The sequence below is a fragment of the Salmo salar genome, chromosome ssa18, assembly GCF_905237065.1.
Source record: "Salmo salar chromosome ssa18, Ssal_v3.1, whole genome shotgun sequence".
Taxonomy (NCBI): Eukaryota; Metazoa; Chordata; class Actinopteri; order Salmoniformes; family Salmonidae; genus Salmo; species Salmo salar.
This window is the reverse complement of record NC_059459.1, coordinates 60154835-60172306: the sequence shown is the minus strand read 5'-3', so window position 1 is coordinate 60172306 and position 17472 is coordinate 60154835. Positions and strand designations below refer to the sequence as shown.

The window sequence follows — 17472 nt, the reverse complement described above, 5'->3', positions numbered from 1 at the left end:
AACTCATGGATACCATTGTTATGTCTCTGCTTGCAGTTTGGTAGTGGAAGGCAGTTTCTGGAGCCCTTACTAACTAGTGTTAGCGCAATACCTGGAAGTCTACAGACTTCCAGTAGAAAAAAAAGGTCTTAATTGCCAAAATGTCACAGTATTCCTTTATTAAGGACAATCACTGTGGAAAATAAGTCACCCTTTGCCCATGCATGAATTGCAGCATTATTTCATAAAGTGGCAGCAATATCCATGGTTTAATCACAAAGTTAGCCACATTTGGAATGTTAAAGGTCAGTGCTGATGAGCACCTTAGATGGGAAAACCACATAAATATCAAAATTGTATATTAGGATTTTCACCCCTTATTCTTTCAGATATAGATAGAAAAGGTTTTATATGCCGGTGTCCCAACTTCAATCATTCTAACTATAGACACACAAATTGATGTGGATATGTCTGCTTGTTGTCACATTACATTAAGCGAGCTAAAGCTGGTTGACTCATCAGCACTGTGTGAGCTAACAGTAACTCTCCTACATCCACTGTATACATCTCTCTTGCCAACTGTGTGGTCTGGAATGATGTGTTAGCTCAATGTGACGCCCTAACCTGCTTTTAAAGGCTTAATGCGTGACTTTGCTCATGCAGGTGTGTCATTTCATTTGACAGAAATAGCTCAACCATTACTCACACTTGAAAATAAGTGTTTTTTCCCCCTTCAACATTTAGCTCTAGTCATCCCGATCTCATTTTAAAACACCAGCCATAACAAAGCGAGTGACTAACCAGGTTGTTGGATGGCTCATTTTGCCTGAGACAGTGTTGCAATGATCAAGAGGGAGTGTGTGGGAGTTCTAGATGACAAAGCTGGCAGTTTCTAAAGATGGTTGTCACACACTGGAGTAATGGGGGCCCTGCAGGTAGTGATGCCCTGAGGCGATGCACTGGAGCAGCCAACTCTAGGTAGGGTGGGCATTGAAACGCTCTGACAACAACGTGCCAATGTGCATGATGGGGCTTCTCTCAGCAAGGAGAGGGCACACAGACAGGCACAACACACATTTTCAATAGTTATGCCAAAGATAACACAACATATCAATTGACTATCCTGTAGAAGCTCCAAACATATCAGTCAAACTCATTCCTATCCAGACCTGGGTAGAATATGTATTCAAAATATCGTAGTTGCGCTTGATTTAGCTCATCAGGCACAACGGCACTAACAGAATAGTCATGCAGGACAGGATAAGCTGGTCTGTCCCCTTACTGCATGGGCTAGATCAGTGGTTCATGTCTCCTCTTATAGCTCCAGCCCACCCTCTTATCTTAATAGAGATCACACTGTAGGACTACACCTTGACAGTGTGCTGACCCTACCGGCGTGGCCTCTGCTTATCGGCCCACCACAACTCTCCCTCCATCCATAACGTCATCTGACGCCGGCCTCACTGGGGCCCTTGGAGCCATTTAGGTGCCGCGGTCACTTGTTTCCTTAAAAGAAAAAGCAGAAACTGTAAGGTAGGTCACAATGGATAAAGAACCCCCGCCAACAAATGTAGAAGAGCAACGTGGATGGAAGTGTCTAAAGTCGAGTGAGGCGCCACTCGACACGACGCGGTTAGCTACTCAACTTGGGTGATTTACAAAAATAATTTGCATAACTGCCCACAGATTCTCCAACTCAATTCCCTGTGCATAAACAAATCAAATTGAATATAAATAAGGCCATAAAAAGCAACAACCCGAGCGGTTCCGCATGTTGTTTCCCTGGGACTTTGCCCTTGTGGGGAAGCACGACACATGTAATTGAATGTAATAAATAACAGTGGAGAGACGTAACTCTACAGTATATCTAGGACCTTCGTGGAGGTTGATGTTGGGTTTGGGTGATTGATGCTAATGTTAATGCTAACGGGCGGCTGCTTTATTTGCTTCTTTAAATCAAGGACAGTATCATCGAAGCCATTGCACTGACGTATAGGGATCCGAACGAATAGACGTAATGTAATAATCACAACATTGAACAATAACCAGTTGCTCGCACAAGGGTGGGAACGAGGCGTATGGCTCATCCATGCGTGGGTGACAAACAAGCAGGAAAAAAGATCTGACAAGACATTTCACATTGTTTTTCCACCTCCCCATGAGAGATAATGACAGACCCGTCATCCACCGAGCAGAAAGTTACACTTTTCACATCACCAGGTGACAACCTGGTGGGCTCGCTCGGTGCACTCTGATTGGTTCCCCCTCTCAGGGATTGCTGACAGAAATCAGGTAGCATAAAGAAGAGAGAACTGAATGAAACACAGGACATAGACACAGCCATTGGCCATCAGTGGACAGGGCACCTGGCTGGTAAAGTAATTAACCCCGCTGAGCGGTTGGCGTGGAAACCGCTGACTCCAAGTGTCCCACCCCCTCCTCTCTCCCCCTAGTTCCCTTGGCGATGATGGGGTGTCAATTCTCCCCACATCCAACTACCTCCTGCCTCCTCAAATCACACCTATTAGAGCCAGAAGGCCCTGTGGTGACCCGGCTAGGCCACTGCGTCTGTCTGTCCAGGGTAGTAGTGTGTGTGTGTGTGTGTGTGTGTGTGTGTGTGTGTGTGTGTGTGTGTGTGTGTGTGTGTGTGTGTCCAGGGTAGGAGGAGAGGGGGGCAGGTGGCTTGGCTGAAGCGTTTGAAGCAAAGAATCTCACCACCACTCCCTGTGAGAATGTGATTAGATTGCAGTGCTGCCAAAATCACCACACTGGATCTCACACATTCACTGAAAGGCACATATAATAAAGACACAGCTGTGCACACACACACACACACACACACACACACACACAAGTGTTAACAAATACTATTATAAAAACGAAACTACATTACTATTCTAAACAAATTCATACTAACATAAGGGTGGGGTATGGGTCGGGGATGTCTCTGTCAGAGATGTGGGGCTGAGATTAGTTTTGGCAGGGGCTGCACAGTGGTGACCATGGCCTAATTCTACCTGCCGTGGCAGAGAGACCCCACTCACAGGGGGCAACAGCAAGCTAGCCTGGCAGCGCTCTGCTCTGAGACAACCACTTAACAACCAAAAATAGCATATATATATATATACACACACATCTCAGAGCAGAGCGCTGCCAGTCATTAAAACTCGTTTTTCAACCACTCCACAAATTTCTTGTTAACAAACTATAGTTTTGACAAGTCGGTTAGGACATCTACTTTGTGTATGACACAAGTAATTTTTCCAACAACTGTTTACAGACAGATTATTTCACTGTATCACAATTCCAGTGGGTCAGAAGTTTACATACACTAAGTTGACTCTGCCTTTAAACAGCTTGGAAAATTCCAGAAAATGATGTCATGGCTTTAGAAGCTTCTGATAGGCTAATTGACATCATTTGAGTCAATTGGAGGTGTACCTGTGGATGTACTTCAAGGCCTACCTTCAAATCATGGGAAAATCAAAAGAAATCAGCCAAGACCTCAGAAATAAAATTGTAGACCTCCACAAGTGTGGGTCATCCTTGGGAGCAATTTCCAAACGCCTGAAGTTACCACGTTCATCTGTACAAACAATAGTACGCAAGTATAAACACCATGGGACCACACAGCCGTCACACCGCTCAGGAAGGAGACGCGTCCTGTCTCCTAGAGATGAACTTACTTTGGTGCGAAAAGTGCAAATCAATCCCAGAACAACAGCAAAGGACCCTGTGAAGATGCTGGAGAGAACAGGTACAAAAGTATCTACAGCCACAGTAAAACGAGTCCTATATCGACATAACCTGAAAGGCCGCTCAGCAAGGAAGAAGCCACTGCTCCAAAATCCTCATAAAAAAGCCAGACTACGGTTTGCAACTGCACATGGGGACAAAGATGGTACTTTTTGGAGAAATGTCCTCTGGTCTGATGAAACAAAAATAGAACTGTTTGGCCATAATGACCATCGTTATGTTTGGAGGAAAAAGGGGAAGCTGCAAGCCGAAGAACACTATCCCAAACGTGAAGCACGGGGGTGGCAGCATCATGCTGTGGGGGTGCTTTGCTGCAGGAGGCACTGGTGCATTTCACAAAATAGATCATCATGAGGACGGAAAATTATGTGGATATATTGAAGCAACATCTCAAGACATCAGTCAGGAAGTTAAAGCTTGGTCGCAAATGGGTCTTCCAAGTGGACAATGACCCCAAGCATACTTCCAAAGTTGTGGCAAAATGGCTTAAGGGCAACAAAGTCAAGGTATTGGAGCGGCCATCACAAAGCCATGACCTCAATCCTATTGAAAATATGTGGTCAAAACTGAAAAAGCGTGTGCGAGCAAGGAGGCCTACAAAACTGACTTAATTACACCAGCTCCCAAGTTAAACAATTTAAAGGCAATGCTACCAAATACTAATTGAGTGTATGTAAACTTCTGACCCACTGGGAATGTGATGAAAGAAATAAAAGCTGAAATAAATTCTTCTCTCTACTATTATTCTGACATTTCACATTCTTAAAATAAAGTGCTGATCCTAACTGACCTAAGACAGGGAATTTTTACTAGGTTTAAATGTCAGGAATTGTGAAAAACTGAGTTGACATGTATTTGCGTATGTAAACTTCCAAATTCAACAATCAATATATATATATATATATATAATAAGAATAATGAGCCTCCCAGGTAATCCTGTCATAGGGAGAGGAGCAAAAGTAACCCTAGATGTCAATCAATCCATGAAATAAGATTGTCTTTAACAATTATACTGTTGAGGCTAGATGTATTTTTTATTCTACTAGATCATGGATGGTCAACCCTCCTTCTGGAAAGCTATTGGGTGTGCAGGCTTTTGCACCAGTCATGCTCTAACACATTTGGATCAACTGCAGGACATTGATTCGCTGACGTGTTAGCGCAGGGCTGGAGCAAAAGCCTCCACACCCAATAGCTCTCCAGGAAGGGTTGGCCACCTCTGCTTTGGATATTGGAATGTCACGTCTGACAAAGGAATTGGACAATAAAGTCAAGCCATATCTAATCAGTCTGTCTTAATCCAATTTGCTGTAGGGACCTGAAGAGTTAAACAATGAACATAGCTACTTTCCTTTGCAAATGAGAATAGAAATTCCTCTAAGAGAATATTAAGTATACTGGTAGTGAGACGCGGGAGGATTCTGACTTCCCACAGTGCAAGCGGCAGGCTGTGACAGACCATCAGGGATCAGTGCAGGGAGGGGGGAGGGGGGGGCGAAAAAAGTGAATTGTCAACTTCAATCCATGTCACAACTTGAGCAACCCAGCGAGAGCAGCTGAAATTGCTCACTTCTTCAATGCCCAGGGCTCTCTGAGCGGCAGTCAGTTTGGTTGACTAGTACAGGGCAGGTCACGCATTGTAACCTAGGTTACAGTCTCACGTCTACAAAACGACAACTACCAGCTCCACGCCACTGCTCAGAAAATAACAAATGTGTAGTTCTACTGTTTACCCCTTTGAGTAGTTAAATTTCACACAGACATTAAAGTCAAATTAGGCAAGATACCGGAGGATGAGGAACCCCCTTATCGTGGTGAATTGGCACGCAGGTTAGGCATTTCGCTAAAGCCCAAGGCACCACGTCGTTTCACAATTTCATTAGCAGCAAATCCCATCTGCTTTATAAAGTCATCAGATTCCTCGAAACGCCTCGCCAATATGCCAAATAAGCTGGCTGGCAGCGGGCCTACTCTCTGTGTGAGTGTGTGTGTGAGTGTGTGTGTGTGTGCGTACTGCGTACACACCATGGCTTCCCGGGATTCTATATTTTTTTCTTCCTCCTATTTTGTGTCAAAGAGTAAGAATAGCAAGTAGCCTTCTGCAGAATAAGCACTTCATGGATTCTGGCTTTGATGCCGTTTGCTTGGAGAGGCCAGCTGCCACCTGAATGTGGGAAAAACTGAATCTGAATACCTTCGCAGGGCCTGGACTTTGGCTGCAAGTGTGTGTGTGTGTGTCAGAATTTTGGGGCAAGTACATGAAACTTTGTGTGACAAAATTAGTCAAGGTGTTTACGTACAAAAGTGTAGTACGACTGTGTGTGTGTGTGTGTGTGTGGTTATGCAGCTGGTAAACAAAGCTTTATAAGAGTAGACACAATCAGTTGGTTGTGAAAACAAGGACATTGACATTCCTCAGGCAGCACTGAGGCCCATATTGATTATAAGTCTGTGCTCCTATGCAACAAGTTAGACATGTGACACTGCAAAAGTTAGACATATGACATTCAAAAAGTCAGTCAAGCTCATTCAAATGGATTTTAAAATGTAAAATGATTGAAATATTCCAGTGTATAAGGCACATGCAGTCACAAGCCAACATCTACTTTTCCATTAGAAACAGAATAAGAAAACAGCTCCATAATTGATTAGTGACTAACTATAATCTATATACATAAAGCTACAATAATACAAATACATTAAATTCTCCTACAACGTTCATCACAGATTTCCATACAAATCTAATACATTCATCACACTAACTCACAGTGGCCCCTGTATGTGGGCAACGGGAAAAAAAATATAACGGCTCTCATTTAACTAGCAACCCTTAGGAATAAACGGGAAGCAAACAGCTGGGATTATCCTACCATAGAGGCAGTTTGCGGGGGGACTTCGCTATCTTTGCTATTTTCTTTGCTAAATTACTCCTGTAGGACATTAGACTTGCAAGTGGATTGATTTCAAGATTGTCTGCTCTTTTCAGAGCAACAACACTATCTAGATGCAAAGTACACTTCAGGCACTGACTGTCAATGGGAGGCTGAGAAAGTGTTTTCTCTATCCATTCTATAGACTCACGCAAAGAATGACTGGGAGCACAAAAGGGGGGTTGGTCTACATTGTGGAAATGTTGCTAGTGAGTAGTAATGCAACCAAGACAAACATCCCTTTTCAATGATTGTCGCTATGGCAACTGTCACTCTGTCCTGATTGACAGTGCAGGTCCTACCTATCTCTGCCACACCATTCTGGGGTCTTGAATATAGAAGCTGGCTTAGAGGCATCTTGTGTCAGGGAGTCCGGTAGGCTCCACTGCTTGATCATGGCAGGTTGAATGACCCGCCTCAAGGGTGTCATTTATGGTAGTTTGCCTTACAGGCAGCTGTGGGAGGTTATCCAAGTCTGACTCCGCCTCTAAGGGCGGGGCGTCGAGCGCCAGGGCCGCCTCCTCTCCCTCCTCCACTGTGGAGCCCAGCTCCTCGTCCTCGTCCACTTTCACCTCATGCCCCTCCTCCTCCACGGGACTCTGCCCCTCGTCCAGCTCCGCGGCAGCCTGCTCCTCCGACAGCGTCACAATCTCCACTCCCCGCCTGTCACTCAGGCAGATGCAGTTAGCCTCCGCCCCGTCACTGGGCTCGGGTGCGCCCTCCCCGCCGACGCCATCTGCGCCAAAGTCACCGCCAGCTGTGGCCCGTTCCCACGACGATGCTCCCATTCTGTCGTCTAGTCACATTGGGAGAGAGGAGAAGAGTTCATTGTGAGAGGGTAGTTATAATGAAGCTGTAACTCCCTCTAAACTAGTGGTAAACTGTCCTCCCGGAGAGCTTCTGCGTGTCCAGGCTTTTCCTGCTAATCTGCTATAACACAGCTGGTTCAGCTAATCAAGGTTTTGATAAGCAGCTGAAGCATAGTCGAGTTTTAAATCAGGTGTGTTTGAGCAGCACTGGAACAAAAGTTCCCCAAAGCCCAATGGTAAACTAGGTTGAGCTTTTCCTTCTACATATACAGTACCTTAACAGTCCTATCAGGGCCAGTTTCATAATGCACCTCAGAGTAGGAGTACTGATCTAGGATCCGTTTTGCTTTTCAGATCATAATGAACAAGCTCGTATGGACAGAGGGGCCTGATCCTAGATCAGCACTTCAAAACACCAACATGTTACGGTGCTAGGGGACACAGTCTGCTGATATTTGCATGTTGCAGTAATGCTTGATAGTGGTCAAAAGACAGTGGTGACCCAACCAAATTCCTGTCGGTCCTTAATCCGCATGCTATATCCAACCAGCCTGGGTGTGTGTAGAGCTGTGTAAATGGATAATGTAAGCTATGTAAAATCAACCAAATTAAGTGACTGAATATGCAGACCGTTACAGACACTGAAAACAACCACACCACATTACTCTGGGGCACCTGTAAAGAGTTGATTGTTAAATCCTCCCTTTAAAATTGACATTACAGGATTAAATAACTAGCCACCCCTACTTCTCTTCGGAGTTGGGGGCTGTGTCAATTGACAAAAGTTATTTCAATAACTTGTGACTCAAGCACTTCCACGGCAAAGGGCTAAAAATAGTGACGCCCGAGTTCTGCATCCTCTCCAAAATATTTCTCCCATTCCGCGGATTACTGACCCATATTTGTGAATGTTCAGTCAAAAAGGTTAAAGACAGACTAGAGAACACTTGCCCCCACAAAAGAGAGGGAAAGAAAATTCACGCCAGCATCCATATTTATAGGGCCCCCCCTTCCAAAAACACACCAACTTTTTGAATGTCAGCGGGCAAGAATTGTGCTCACATTTCCAAAATGCCATGGCATTTGAGGAGCATCAGGTACTTAGCCGTCAGCACCAATGAGAGGCCAGCATTGGAGGAGAGGCGGGAAAGGGGACTGGGCGCAAAATGAAGAAGGGTGTGTGGGGAGAGGGGGATGGAGCTAATTACAGCGTTTTAGCCGCTGCCCGAGGGCAACGTTTAACGAACGGCGAAGCCCAGTTACACACAATTACACACTCACCTTTAGGTGGCTGCGTTGCTGCGTGCGTGTGGGGCTGAGGTGGGCACGGCGTGATGCTGGGCGATAGGAGCTCGGGTCGCTGGCTCTCGCTCAGCATAATGTTGTCTCGTCCCCCTGTTAACCCAACAAACCCACAGGGGAACAAGAGTTAACTTCCCCAGAAGGTTTCCCCACCCAGTCAGAAAATAAAAACACCCAACAGACACAGATGCTAAAAACATGAGGGTGGTTTTCAAAAAAGGTGCGTGTGTAAGCAGGTAAGGACTGAGCATGCTCCTACACACAAAGTCATACTCATCCAAATGCACACACACACACAAAACTGTGCTCACAGGAAGTGGCTGCAGTTCCCTGTCATCAGTCTTCATTAGTGATGGCTGCACGCCTCCTGGGCTGACGCCATATGCTACTCACAGGGGACCGTGCACCGTATACCAGACATCACACACACACACACACACACACACTACCCACGCACGCACAAACACACTCGACACAAACTAGGGTCTCTCAAGTGTGAATTACGAACTAAAACATTAAAACAAACAGAAGAATGCTAAACATGGATGTCAGCATGTGAAACATGTTGACTATCAAGCATGAATGGCACAAACACTTATGATATGAATGCAGGGCACTGCTCATCTTTTCTATAGTGCACCAGGGGTTGGGGTCAGTTCCTCTTCACGTCAATCTATGGCAATGGATGCACACCGTACTTTGCCTTCTGAAGTTTCCCCTTTTACTTTCCTCAAAAGCTGTTTATGAAAAAGGACTCTGCAACTTAGTTTCTGTACACCGCATTTCACACATTAGCATATTCGTCTTAAATAAATGCCCATTGGGATACATGAAATGGCAAGGCTAAGTATTACTTCAAACTTTCATCTGGACGCTAGCCCTCATACAGGCTGAGAGCCTCGCTCGTTCGGAGTTGAGAGGGCCTTTGGTGACTTGAGTTTCTCAGGCTGCTTTTTAAAGCCAGTATTAAACTGGTGATTATGTATGCAGAGCAGGGCCTGGGCTGAACGCAGCAGGTTTCAGCCCACGCCGTGCTCAGGAGGAGGTATGGAGGAGTGGGTTTATACCCTCCTGACAGCTGCCCATCCATCCGTCCATTCCTCCTCTCACAGACGTGATCGCACACACACACACACACACACACACACACACACACACACACACACACACACACACACACACTAATAACTGCACACACACACTAAGAGACAGACATCCCAACTCGCACGCACATATGCATGCATGAATGCATTAATCCTGAAGCCTATTTCTGCCAAAACACATCCTACCTTTCCTCATACATGCTAAAACAAAGATAGTAGAGGTACCAAAAGAAGTACTACCTCCACGAATAGAACTGCTTCTACCTTTACACTGACACCCCATACTGTAGGCCTATCTCCCTCTTTCAAAACAGACATCTGACATCTCTCTGGTACCCAGCTTCTCTAGTCTCTACATAGTCTCGGGGGGTGGGGCGGGGGGGGGGGGTCACCGGTCTCTTATTTTGACAACGAGGTAGGTCTGTCACACCCAATACACCGTCTTTGTGAGATGCCGGCCCGCGCCCTCACGGACGTTGATCCGCGGAGAGGTGGCAACAACGACAGGGAAGAGTTTGGGAGAGAAAATAGAGAAAGCTGTGTTTAAAAATACCTGGGTAATGACATGTCTATCTATCAGGGCATTACACAATGTATCTTCTTCTCCAGTGTAGTAGGCTACTGTATATGCGAGTCTCACCCTGTTTGCTATTGAGTGTGGCTGATGCGCCCAGACAGGCTTTCAGTCTGCGTGTATTCCAGCGCTCATTGAACAGGGGATCGCTCCCAGGGGGGGGTTTGGGTAGTCGAGTAAATCACAAGTCTATTTGAGTGAGTCGCTTTTGTTTTTTTTACTCTCCCTTTAACTTGTCGTTCGGGAAACAACAACGCACGGCGTCTCCAATGTTTTGACTCGAGGCCTGCCCCCAAATCGGCCCGTTTTTTTCACCCCGTCGTGTCTGTCCATCTTGACAAGGCCACTCTCTCTCTCAATCTCCATCTCGCCCTCTCCCTCTGCCCTACGCCGATTGTGGTGGACAGAGTCATGAGGCACTTTGGGCCTCGTCTACAAATCCCCTAATAACAGCACATTCCCCTAAATGTGTTTGTAATGTGGGCAATCATTTTCAGTAATGGATGCTTGTCAGTTTTATGGCGGGAGAATGACAGTCTCATGACAGGCGAGCTATAGCTCGCCACCTAAATCCCACCAATGCACTTTAAACACAGCACAACACCCCCCTCTGGTGCACACTGGAGAAACTGTTCTATAAGCTCAACGTGTGACTGGCATGTCTGTGCATTGTACATTTGCTGTTCTTTCCATTAGATTGAGGGAAGCTGTTAAACTAGTTCCTTTATTTACTAAATCATACGCTTAAAAAGTTAGTCTATCTCAGTATTTGAAAACAGTAGGAATTGCCCATTTAGCGGGACTTATGGGACAGCATCAAGCTCCCCAAATTACCTGTCACTCATTAACCAGTAGTTTTGGAACACATATATTTGTCCTGTTTCACTGCATGTACAAGTGTGAGGTGTGAAATGGTAATGCGTTTTTTGCATATCCTAACTCCCCCTGAAACATCGGAGAGTGGGGTCACAGCCAGGGATCAGCCATTATTTACGGCGACCCTGGTTAGGTGCAGATAGACAGGGCTCAAGGGCAGATCGACAGATTTTTCACTTTGTCGGCACGAGGATTCGAATTATATAAATATATAAAACGCAACATGTATAGTGCTGGTCCCATGTTTCATGAGCTGAAAAAGATCCTAGAAATGTTACATATGCACAAAAAGCTTATTTCTCGCAAATTTGGTGCACTAACGCTGTTAGTCAGAATTTCTCCTTTGCCTAGATAATCCAGCCACCTGACAAGTGTGGCATATCAAGAAGCTGATTAAACAGCATGATCAACACACAGGTGCACCTTGTGCTGGGGACAAAAGGCCACTAAAATGTGCAGTTGTGTCACAACACAATGCAACAGATGTCTCAAGTATTGAGGGATCGGGCAATCGGCATGCAGCAATGTCCACCAGAGCTGTTGCCAGAGAATTTTATGTTAATTACTCTACCATAAGCTGCTGCCAACGTCGTTTAAGAGAATTTGGCAGTACTTCCAAACAGCCTCACAACCACAGATTACGTGCAACCACGCCGTCCCAGGACCTCCACATCTGGCTTCTTCACCTGCGGGATCTTCTGAGACTTGCCTGCCCGACAGCTGATGAAACTGTGGGTTTGCACAACCAAAGAATTTCTGCACAAACTGTCATCAACAGTATCAGGGAAGCTCATCTGCATGCTCGTCGTCCTCACCAGGGTCTTGACCTGACTGCAGTTTAGCGTCGTAACAGACTTCAGTAGGCAAATGCTCACCTTCGATGGCCACTGGCATGCTGAAGAAGTGTGCTCTTCACGGATGAATTCCGGTTTCAACTGTACGGGGCAGATGGCAGACAGCACGTATGGCGTCGTGTTGGCGAGTGGTTTGCTGATGTCAACGTTGAGAACAAAGTTGCCCCATGGGGGCAGTGGGGTTATGGTATGGGCAGGCATAAGCTACAGACAATGAACACAATTGCATTTTATCAATGGCAATTTGAATGCACAGAGATGCCGAGATCCTGAGGCCCATTGTCGTGCCATTCATCCTCTGCCATCACCTCATGTCTCAGCATTACAATGCATGGCCCTATAACCTGCATATTCACCAGACATGTTACCTATTGAGCTAGTTTGGTATGCTCTGGATCGCTGTGTACAACAGCGTGTTACAGTTCTCGCCAATATCCAGCAACTTCGCACAGCTGTTGAAGAGGAGTGGGACAACATTCCACAGGCCACAATCAACAGCCTGATCAACTCTATGCGAAGGAGATGTGTCGCGCTGCATGAGGCAAATGATGGTCACACCAAATACTGACTGGTTTCTGATCCACACCCCTGCCTTTTTTTTTTAGGGATCTGTGACCAACAGATGCATATCTGTATTCCCAGTCATGTGAAATCCATAGATTAGGGCCTAATTAACTTATTTCACTTCACTGATTTCCTTATATGAACTGTAACTCAGTAAAATCTATGAAATTGTTGCATGTTGCGTTTATATTGATGTTCAGTGTAGCAACCTTTTGGTTACTGGCCCAACGCTCTGACCGCTAGGTTACCTACCTGTAGTTGTACCAACATTCAAATATATACAAAAGACGGACTCACCTTTTATTCTGATAAATGGAGCAGTAAGTAGTCTCTCAGGAGAGACTGTTAACACAAATGTTATGAATCGAGTAACTAAACTGAGTAGGCGGCCATTGTGCAAGCGTGATTTAGCTCTGGGTTCCCGAGGTTAAGCCGTAAGTGACTACGTACAGCAGGTGAGAAGATCCCAACAGGTGACATGAATGCACAAGGAGTGGCCTTGGGCTGGAATGGAGGTAGCATTAGGGCGATGGGTATGAGATGGCAGTTTCTGGGAGGATACCAAGGTTTGTACTGGCATGACACAATGGAAGGCATGGGCTAAGAAGGGTGGTATATACAGGACACATACTCCCTATTCCCAGAGAAACGTGGTAGGTCAGGCCTGTAGGCAGCCGCAGCCAGGGAGGAGATACCCAGTTAATAACACAGCATTTCATTGGACTGTTCACCACCAATTGGTCAGTTCATTGGTAAATTGAAGTGTCAATAAAACAATTCTCAGTAGGTAAAGCTGGGTAACATTTCATCATACAATCCCCTTGGGAGCTAGCCTTAACCAGATATTTGCAAATAAATGTTGGTAGACACAGTGTGTTTGCTAATGGTGTGGTGCATTGTTCTCTGTAGTGTTATTTAGCTGCAAGATCTAGTATTATCCACCCAACTAAAACCCCACTGTCTATGATTTACACTCATGTCAATAACAGTCAATGCGTTTGAACAACATTATTGTAACAAACCTGGAAGACTCCACAAGCCGGACACCTCTAATGTCTTCAACTTCCTCTCCAGCTCAGCAACTCTATTCCCCAGAATCCTGTGTGGAGAAGGTAAACTGGAGGGTGAGTCACAAGGTCCCTTATGGCCCAGTGGCCAGACTGTAAACTAAGTGTGTCTCCACTGTTTGACTAGTAGGAGTGGAGAACATTGTGTGGCGAGGTTTATGAAATTACTACGGGTAAAGGTCAACGGAGACAAAGCACACCAGATGTAAATAAAGGATATGAAAGAATAAGAAAGGGAATGTGTGGACTGTGTGAGCGCGTGCGTGTAGGTGTAGGCCTGTGTGTACTGTAGAAATGTGTGTGCCAGTGTGTATACCGGTTGGTGTGTCTCTGGTGCTGAATGACCAGGTTCTTCTCATGGATGGTCTCCAGCAGGGCTGTGGCCAGGGACTTTAGGTCAGAGATGGACTGGGGCGTGGCCGGGAGACTGCAGCCCTGCTCCTCAGACAACAACTCCTGCACTACAGACAGACGAGCGAGCGAGCGAGAAGATAGCAGGAAGAGGGGTAAAGAAAGGGGGAAGAGGAGTAAGTCATTGAGAAGGAAAAAATAAAAAGGCAGGAAGGGAGAGACGGGAAGAGAGAGAGTAGGAGAAGGGGAGGACATAAGTGAAACAGAGTGAGGGAGATGAAAACAGATAGCGAGACTGACAAAAATAGGAGAGAAACAGTATATAGACAGTAGCGACACACAGGGTAGATGAGAGGGATACAGAAAGAAAGAAAAAGCGAGAGAGTGAGTGAAAGAGTGACAGAGCGATAGAAACAGCTGTCTGTACAATAGGTTACCTCCCTGCTTCCTCTAGCTTGAACTGCTGCCCTACTGTGCTGGCTCTGCCGAGAACTGTCAATCAAGACCTATGCTTTGCATCTCTGCCAGAACTCTGAATACAAATTAGGACGAGTCTCAGGTGTTTCAAAAGTTAGGCACTGGAGACTAACATAACTCTAATGAAGAAATAATGTCTACTTCAGACAGAATGGGCATTACAGGTACTTTAAAAAAAAAAATCTGGAACCCTGGTGGTGTAGAATAAATATGATAGGCTTTTACAAGAGCTGAAAACAGTTTCTACACGTCAGTGTGCTACTGTAGCTTGATTTCATCAAGTAAATAATGTAATGCAACTCACACTGCCATGCTACAATACAGGTTCTAGAATAGATCCTTCAAATCTCAGGGAAGGTTCAATCATTGCAGTGGGCTTGCACTCACTAGCTAGTTAGTTCACATCTTCTATACTTATGCGTCACTGGGCTATGCATTACCTAGATTCAATGACAGAGGAGATCACTTAGAAAGTTCCTAATTGCTCTTCTCAGATCAGTTGCTCTGACCAGCATCCTTATCTTACTCACTACAGAGCTACCAGTATGAATTGGGACCTGCCATGTGGTAGCTGGACGCATCTGTATGCGATGGTGGTGTACCTTGTTTGGCAGAGAGGACTCCTGTTAGAGCACTGCTGTTGGACTTCCCAGACAATTTAGAGCTCTTCCTCCTCTCCAACGCAGTCTGCAAAACAAATACACACACCTTTATCAGCTGTCATCTCTAACCCTCTTTGGGACTGTCAAGAGACACTGGCTAGAATTCAATGTAATTGCAATGCAATGTTGACACAGCGCCTTTGTTTACTGCATGCACACACACACACACCTTATTCTGAAGTATCTAAACGTGAGGAGAGTCTAACTGATGGTAAAAAAGTTACTTGTTACTGCAATGCGGGTATTGAGCCCACTCTCACAGACAGACAGAATGACAGAGACAGGCAGACACCTCTCTACCTTGTATTTCATGATGTTAGACTTCAGCAAGTTCACCTCCTCTTGGACTTGGTTGAACCTCTCATGTAAATACCTGACAGACGGAGAAAAAAAATAGCTTTAGATTCATCTTTCCGGGCAAAAGAAGAAAAAAAAAACCGGAGCAAACGCAATTCTTCAACTAGAAACACACAGAACACCCTATACCTACCTGGAATAGCAAGACATTGAAATAGTGCCAACCCCACAGTGTATGAACATTTCTCCTATGGTGTACAGAAGTAAAAAATAAATAGTGCATGCATAGCCTAATATACATTGGGGGGCATTTAATTGTGTTGAACATTGTGTGGCATGTCGTTTTTTTACCTACCTTAATTGAATGCACTGACTAAGTTACTCTTAATAGGAGCTTCTGCTAAATTACTCAACTGTAATGTAAAATGTAATACTAGCAGAGAAAAGTCGTCGTTCCCCCTCACCTGTTCTCCATACAGAGGGCATCCACATCGATGATCCGGGTCTCGTGGCCACCCAGGATATGGTTGAGCTCCAGGTTGAGGCGCTCAGCCTTCTCGCTGAACACGCCACGCTCTGCCTTAACGTCCTCCAGCTCGTCAGTCAGTGCCTTAACACTGTTCTCCAGCTCCTCCATCTGAACACACAGAGAGAGACAGTGGGCGAGAGAAACAGCGAGAAAGCGAGCGAGAGAAACAGAGAAAGCGAATAGGACACGGTTGTCTCCTATCTTCCATTTTTGCACTATTCTGAAAGTGCTGAAGAAGGAGAGGCACTGGGTCGTGTTCATTAGGGCACGATCTACCATAGAAAAAGAGCATTCCCATTGGACAAGATCCCTTCCCACCTGTAGCCCTGCCTTCTCCAGTTGGTGGACCAGGTCTTCTCTCTCATGGGCGGGGAAGTGGCGTGCCCCCACCTCCTCATCCCCCAGCCTCTGTCTAGTGATTGTCATCCTCAGCAGCTGTGGACCAGGGAGAGACGGGTCAAATAGAGGAACAGATTCACTGAGTTAGTATGAGAGATGTAGGTTTGTGTTTGATGCCCTACCTTGTTATCCCCCTGGGCCTCTGCCAGTCTCTGATTCAGCTCCTTCACCTCCTCGGCAAGCTGTTTCCCTCGCTCCCTTGCATTTCTCAACAGCTGAGCCAAGTTCACCTGGGGAGAAGTCAGAGAAATAGAAGAATGCTTTTATTAATTCATACGAGACACAAATGTCTTCTGCTGTACCCAACCCCTCAGACACACAAGGTTGGAGATTGAAAGAGTAGGATCAAGTCAAGTCAAACTGGGAAAGTGTGAGATAAAGCTTTGTCCATCATATAAACATTGTGATAAAAGTATAACATATGTAACAGTTTGAGGGATATACAGTTGAAGTCGGAAGTTTACATACACTTAGTTTGGAGTCATTAAAACTCCCTTTTCAACCACTCCACAAATTTCTTGTTAACAGACTATAGTTTTGGCAAGTCAGTTAGGACATCTACTTTGTGCTTGACAAGTAATTTTTCCAACAATTGATTACAGACTGATTATTTCAGTTATAATTCACTGTATCACAATTCTAGTGGGTCAGAAGTTAAAATACACTAAGTTGACTGTGCCTTTAACTTCTTTGGGAACGGGGGGGCAGTATTGAGTAGCTTGGATGAATAAGGTGCCCAGAGTAAACTGCCTGCTACTCAGGCCCAGAAGCTAGAATATGCATATAATTAGTAGATTTGGATAGAAAACTCTAAAGTTTCCAAAACTGTTAAAATAATGTCTGAGTATAACAGAACTCATATGGCAGGCAAAAACCTGAGAAAGATTTCCCACTTCCTGGTTGGATTTGAGGTTTGTAGTTTTTTTAAGTGATTGCCTATCCA

The 17472-nt window shown here is 45.3% G+C and overlaps 1 protein-coding gene across 1 annotated transcript in view; it reads right to left on the bottom strand.

The window, feature by feature from the left end:
* Positions 1 to 6260: 6260 nt before the first annotated feature.
* The window catches only part of ccdc149a (coiled-coil domain containing 149a), a 31607-nt gene continuing 20395 nt past the window's right edge, over positions 6261 to 17472 (bottom strand). The window contains exons 4-12 of the mRNA XM_014155814.2: positions 16652 to 16759; positions 16449 to 16565; positions 16066 to 16238; positions 15605 to 15677; positions 15245 to 15329; positions 14131 to 14275; positions 13770 to 13846; positions 8756 to 8869; positions 6261 to 7461 (exon numbers count right to left, since the gene is read on the bottom strand). Of these exons, the coding sequence (XP_014011289.1) occupies positions 7013 to 7461; positions 8756 to 8869; positions 13770 to 13846; positions 14131 to 14275; positions 15245 to 15329; positions 15605 to 15677; positions 16066 to 16238; positions 16449 to 16565; positions 16652 to 16759 (1341 nt within the window). The 3' untranslated portion in view covers positions 6261 to 7012. The remainder of the gene's footprint in view (positions 7462 to 8755; positions 8870 to 13769; positions 13847 to 14130; positions 14276 to 15244; positions 15330 to 15604; positions 15678 to 16065; positions 16239 to 16448; positions 16566 to 16651; positions 16760 to 17472) is intronic.